At 33.6% G+C, this 6,837-nt stretch overlaps 1 protein-coding gene across 1 annotated transcript; it reads left to right on the forward strand.

Moving 5' to 3' along the window:
* The first annotated feature begins 453 nt into the window (after nt 1-453).
* On the forward strand, nt 454-4,248 carry LOC126715755 (probable receptor-like serine/threonine-protein kinase At5g57670). Its single transcript, XM_050416531.1, has 10 exons — nt 454-717; nt 1,010-1,128; nt 1,276-1,394; nt 1,490-1,590; nt 1,670-2,068; nt 2,277-2,531; nt 2,785-2,942; nt 3,031-3,246; nt 3,533-3,682; nt 3,775-4,248. Exons 1-10 carry the CDS (start codon nt 585-587, stop codon nt 3,919-3,921), a joined length of 1,797 nt encoding a protein of 598 aa, XP_050272488.1. The 5' UTR covers nt 454-584; the 3' UTR covers nt 3,922-4,248.
* The last annotated feature ends 2,589 nt before the right edge of the window (nt 4,249-6,837 follow it).

Consider the following 6,837-nt stretch of genomic DNA (forward strand, 5'->3'; position numbering starts at 1 on the left):
ATGAATGTGATGTATCGTCCAAGACAAGCCAATGAACTTGTCCCATTATAATAAAGATTATCGACATTGCGCAGGCAATGATTTGGAAATCTCTCTCTCTTTCTCTCTCTTATCCATGAAAAAGAGTTAAAAGCGGTTAGTGTCCTCTCAAAGTTTCATCCATGATAAAGTGAGGAACCACATTTGAGTCTCCTACCAAATGGAGCGAAGTAGTACTTTTATTACTAGTGTGAGGGGAGGCCTTATTTTGGCTTATAGAGCAAGATAAATCAAACATATGGCCACCACCTTTGCTTATACCCCAAAGCACCCAACCATAACACTTAATTCTAGACAGAGTAATCAATTTTATTGCCAATGTAAAAGGATTTATATGCTTCTTAAACAAGAATACATTACAATGAGAGCTGAGGTGGTCTCACTTTCCAACTGAAACTTAATCATGCTGTTTTGTCACCTATATGTTCTAAAACTGACTCTCCCACCTTTCATATATGGTTGACAAGAATCATAAAATCCAATAACTGAAATTCTCTGCACGAACTCAACTGAACTAAAACCTGTCGGCCAATTTGCAATTGACAATGATCCCTTCTGCACCTTCTAAAATACTCATAGGCCTCTCATTAGACTCAGATGACAGCAAAGAAGCTCTCTCATGGGCAATCAGAGTCCTAGCCCATCCAAATGACACCATTGTTGCCATACACATTCTTGGTTAGTGTGTTTAACTTTATGAAACTTAAAAGCCGGCGTTTTGTCGAGTTTGTTAGTCTTTCAAATATCAATTCAGTACCTCATAAATCACAATTTGAAAAAAGTTACTGAATTTATCTTTTTGCATTATTTTCCAGCACTTTCTCCCAGGTTAAGCACTCATTGTTGTTGCATTTCATGCTTTCTTATAATTTGCTAATGGGAGTTTATTAGAGTGCATACCCTTTTCATGATTTTTGTCATCAAAAGAGTAGCATTAGCTGAAATTTAACTTACTTATGTTAATCAACAGTTGGTGATGAGAAGAAGAAGCATGAATTGGCAAAGAAAAAGCAATCAAAATTTCGCCAGGCTAAAGCCTATGTCATATCTGTTCTTGGAGAATTTGCCCAGACTTGCCAGTCTAAGCAGGTACTAGGCTTGGTGATATGTCAAAATATGCCCTACTGAACATATCTCAAATACTGTGTGTAATATATAAATTTAACAATGTTTCAAAATTTTAATAATTTCCTTCTAGAGTTAAAGGTACAACGCTCATTGATATTCCATTTCCAGGTAAATTTGGAAGCTAGAGTGGGTTTCAGCTCCAGTGTTGGAAAAGGTTTGATTGAGGAAGTGAAATCCAGTTCAGCTAACATTCTTCTTCTTCGTGGCTCAAGAAACAGTACAAATAGGTAAGAAATCTGGTTAGTTTTAAAAGTTTTAATTCCATTCCTATAGATAAGTCATTGATAAACTTTCTTTTCTCTATTAATTTTCTTTCCTCAAGGTATTGCTTTAAGCATGCCCCAGATAGCTGTACATTGGTTTCAGTTGGAAAATGTGGAAGAGCTCAACAATATCTAGATACATATTCTCCAAATTCTGAAGGTACTTTTCAAAAAGACAAATCCAGGATGGAATATGAACTTCTTTAATAGAAAATCTTCTAATGTGTCATTTTTTGCAGAAAGTTATCAATCTAGCTTAAGGTGGTCAAAGGGGAATATTCATAGTGACAGGGCAGCCTCCCCTGATCAAAACCCTGTTTTCTTGGACAACAAGAAAGACAACCATTCACCAACAACTATACCAGATGAACTTAGGGGAGAATCTTACAGCACAGAAGATGATACTTCTAGCTCTGGGGACACAAGCAACACGGAGTCTCCTCCTCTTGCTTCCAAGTTTAAGATCCAATCCAAGACAAGGAAGCAGCAGCTGTCTCCGTACAAACTTATTGCCTCATTCTTTGGTTCTCCATTAAGGAAAAGAAATGTTAGTTTATCCAACAAAGAAATGAAGCAGCCTTTGATTAAGTGCTTCAGCTTTGAGGAAATCTCCAATGCTACAAACAACTTCCACCAAGGTAATATTGAAAAGGCCTTAAAAGCTTTTGACAATATTAATTGTGGCAGTATTAGTCTCAGCAGCATTTCTGACTCTATAAGTTCCTTTCAAGTGCTTGAAACAATTACTAGTATTTTGTGTCAATATTTTGTGGGAATACGCTAGTAATCTGTCATAGCAACAGATTGACTAAATGTTTTTTCCTGTTTGTTTGCACCGAACATCAGATTATATAGTAGGCCAGGGCGGGTATTCAGAAGTATATAGAGGTGATCTTTCTGATGGAAAAACCATTGCAGTGAAGAGGTTGGCCAAGGACAACAAGGATGCTAAAAAGGAGAAAGAGTTCCTCACAGAATTGGGTATAATTGGACATGTATCCCATCCTAATACAGCTGACTTGCTTGGGTGCTGTTTTGAAAATGGACTCTACCTAATTTTCAATTTCTCCCAAAATGGAAATTTGTCAACTGCATTGCATGGTAAGAAGGGCCTCTATTTCTCTTTTCAATTTCAGTATATGCACATTGTTTTGTTTAGAAAATACTACATTTTTTTTCTTCTAAATAAGCACAGTATCATTACATTATATGCAAATACCTTCAAAAAAATCAGACAGATTTAAGGAGGAAGAAACGGATTCATTATATGAGAACAAATGCACTTCACCATTTTAGGACAGTTAGGGGAAATTCAATTAATTTTGCAAGGATTAACTGTTTGAACTATGACCAGGTAAAACATGCAAGTCACTTGAGTGGTCAATTAGATATAAGATTGTCATTGGAATTGCAAAGGGTCTGCATTATCTTCATGAATGTTGCAAGCATCGAATAATACATCGTGACATAAAGGCTTCAAATGTCCTTCTTGGTCCAGATTATGAACCCCAGGTGAAGACACAAATCACTTACTGAAATTCTGTAGAATAATAATTTTCTTGACAGTTTTAGTTTAATCCCATAATTTTTTCTTGTGTAGATTACTGACTTTGGGCTTGCAAAGTGGCTTCCTAACAAATGGACTCACCATGCTGTGATTCCAATTGAGGGTACATTTGGGTACCTAGCACCAGAGTACTTCATGCATGGAATTGTGGATGAAAAGATTGATGTTTTTGCATTTGGGGTTCTTCTTTTAGAGATCATCACTGGGCGGACGCCTGTGGATTCATCAATGCAAAATATCCTCCTTTGGGTATATAAACTGTCATCAATGTCTGTGCTAGAGATATTATGGTCCAAGAAACCAAAACCTATTTTTTGCACTAGAAGTACATGAGCCTACAATAAATTTGAGAAATAATGTAAGGTCTATATATTAGAAAACCTTAGGTTAACCTGAGGCTAACCGTGGGTTTAGTTTAATTGTTGTACAAGTACATGAGCCTTCTATAGGTTTGACCCTCTTGGGCATGATATCTCTAACACTCTGAACAAATTTATCCAAGAACTATTTGCTAAAATGATTTTTTTATATGTAGGCCAAGCCTCTTATGGAGTCAGGAAACCTTGCCCAACTAGCTGATCCAAAAATGAAAGGCAAATATGATGTGGAACAGTTGCATAGAGTAGTGCTAACAGCTTCTTACTGTGTAAGACAGTCCTCAGTATGGCGTCCATCAATGAGTGAGGTACATGTTTTGTGTCTTCTTTTAGATACAATATTGAGTCCATTCATACAAGTAACACAATCTGATTATAAAACCATTGCTTGATTCCTTAGGTGTTGGAGCTTCTAACCAGTGGCCATGACTCTGGGGTTGCAAAGAGCTGGAGGATTCCCAAGTTTACCTCAGATGAGTTGGATGATTACTCCATGGTTTTTGGATATGATGTTCCATCAGATATTTCTCTGGAGGATTATTTATGAGTACATAGGCCAATTTTTATTTCTCTTTTTTCCCATCTGATGATTTTTGAGTTTCTTGTGACAGGAGAATCATATAGTTTGACTAAGAAGTAAATCAAAAGCTGGCTGCTTATTTGTAACTTATGTATTTTGAAGTCCTGGATTGGAGGTTATGTAGAGTACAAAAGTTTCAAAGATTTCTTTGTTTGTTTGTTTTATATTGAGTCCTGTGTGATTCATGTGTTACAGTTTAGTATAATTTTTTATTAAGCAAGAATGAAATTTATTTAGAGTTCTTGATACAATAATCAAATTATTATGTAATAGTATGCAGCTTTTTAGTTTTTACATAGCAAGTGTACTTTCATATATGGATTTGGGATGTTCTAGAAGAATTGAAAAGGCAATTTCTTTGATCCTTTTATATTGTTAGAATAATTGTTAAATTAGTAAATGCAATATTTTCAAACAGTTTAAACATTTGGGACACTTGGTAGTTGGTAATGTTAATGTACCACAGCCCCAAAAAAAAATGTTAGAATGATAGTTCAAAGATTAAATTCACAATTCCTTAGTAACTTAAATTTCAAATTAATAAAGTTAATGCCTTCAAAAAAAAATTAATAAAGTTAATTAGGCCCATAAGGGGGGGAGGATTTTTTTTATTTAGAATCATATGCAAGGGAGTTAAGATAAAAATTAAAGATTAAATTCATCATTTTGAGCCGTTCTGGAAACACTGGGGATGAAATATTCCAATAGTTTCGACAGATAGCGATTTTTCAAATTAACCATCTGTTACCACTATTCCTGATTTGGTAAATCCTCATATCCCTCTAAATTTGTTTGATTCCCATATCAAACAAATTGATAAAGAGTGTGCAAAGTTTGACTTTGTGGAGTTATCCAAAAAAGACTGGGACTTATCTTACTATTTTATTCCTTTCTATACTCAACTCAATAGCAATATTTTAGAAGATGATAATGCTGGTGATGCTTCCTTTGCCTCCTATGATCATTTGCTTGAGGTGGTGAAATTTATTATTGATTCTTTTGTTGATTGTAATTTTTCTCATATTAGGAGACAAGAGGATTATGTTACTCATAAGTAACCTTACTAGACATACTATACATATTAATGACTTTTCGGTGTAAATGAAGGATGTTCCTCCACATCTTATTGCTATAATTTTAGCTGACTTGACTACTCTTAATTAATAAAAGTTACAGCTTTCTTCTAAATTCATCATTTTCTAACTGGTTTTAAGTTTTTGGAACAAACCATAATTTATCATATAAATTGTGTTTGCCTTAGCGATAAACCATAACCCTAAACAAAGACTTGTCAAATGTCTAGTGAACCAACCAAGGTGATCGATACCGTACTGGCCGGTATGTACTGTACCAATACATGTACCGGTATCGAAACGCCAACATTTCATATCGGTTTAAATATTGGGCGTACCGGCCGATTTCGGGTGTACCAATCAATATCAAGCGTACCGACTGGTATAGAAAAAAGCTTTTTTCTTTTTTTTTTAAGTTTTGTAATTTTTGAATTTTTTGTAAGGGCATAATGGTAACTTATTTGTATTAACTTATTAGTATTATTTGTTTTCTTAGTATACAATGAACAATTAAGCTTTCTGTTTTTTATATTGTTTTTTCTTTTTCTTTTTGTTGATGTTAAAGTCTAAAATCATGAATAATTTATTCTGAATTTAGTTAATGTTTTATGGCAAACTTTTATATTTATTATAATATATATATATATATATATATATATAAATAGCAATAAACCCGAAACAGTACATCGGTATTAACCGGTATCGAAATATATTATTTCACAGGTCAAACCAATATAATTTCCAGTACGAGATTGATTCCCTTAGAACCAACTCTAGATAGCATCAATAAGCTCTGTACTTAAACAGTATCCGCCCCTAAAAACTTGTGACCCACCATGTGAATACGATGGTTCTAATAATATTAATTGGATTAGCATTGAGCTCAATCAACAGTTGGTGAGCGTGACTAGTTTTGAGCTTGCTCAAACCTTCACAATCAAGTGCAGACATTTATACCTGAATGGGAAATTCCTATTAAAAAAAGAAAAAAAAAAAGATATAATGATTAATTGGAGCTTGGTTTGACTTCTTCGATGGCCAATTTAACCACTTTAGAGAGAGAATCCTTTCACCAATCATTTTCAAGGCTAATGTTAGGGTTTTTTTTTTAGACCATTTGGTTGATTTTATAGCAGAATTAATTAATTTTAAATAACTTATCGGTTATGAATTCATATTGATTCCTAGCTTAATTGCCATAGATTAAATATGTCACGAATAAAGCAATAAAACAATAAGATTAGTGGAAAACACAACACATCTATATAATACCTGAATGGATTTAACCTATCAAATATTAATCCCAAGGTAAACAGATTCACTAAATCTACTACTATCTCTTGTAATACTCCCTTTGTCCTAATTTGTTTGTCCTCTATTCTATTTTGGGATGTCCCAAAATATTGTCCTGTTTCTAAAAATAGAAGTTATTAATTTACTAATGTTCATGTTATACCCTTACTTTATTTTCAAAACTATTTGAAAAGAAAACTAACAAATATTTTTAAAAATATCAATCTAATTAGGGCACCTTTTTAGTTGCCTCATTAAGAATAACTCTTTAAAAAAAAAAACCGATAAATTTACTTAAGGGTAGTTTTAAAAACTTATACATTTTTATAAAGCAGACATGACAATAAATAATGTTTCCTTAAAAAGTTTGAATTTTCAAACAAGACAAACAAATTGAAACGGATGGGGTACTTACTAATGTGATGGCACAAATCTACAGACTCTTCTACTAGTAAATTGTCACATGAACTCCCCGCTTGTGACTCCAAGAAACTCTTGAAGATTTAATCTTTGCAAT

The sequence above is a fragment of the Quercus robur genome, chromosome 2 (assembly GCF_932294415.1).
Source record: "Quercus robur chromosome 2, dhQueRobu3.1, whole genome shotgun sequence".
NCBI classification, from domain to species: domain Eukaryota; kingdom Viridiplantae; phylum Streptophyta; class Magnoliopsida; order Fagales; family Fagaceae; genus Quercus; species Quercus robur.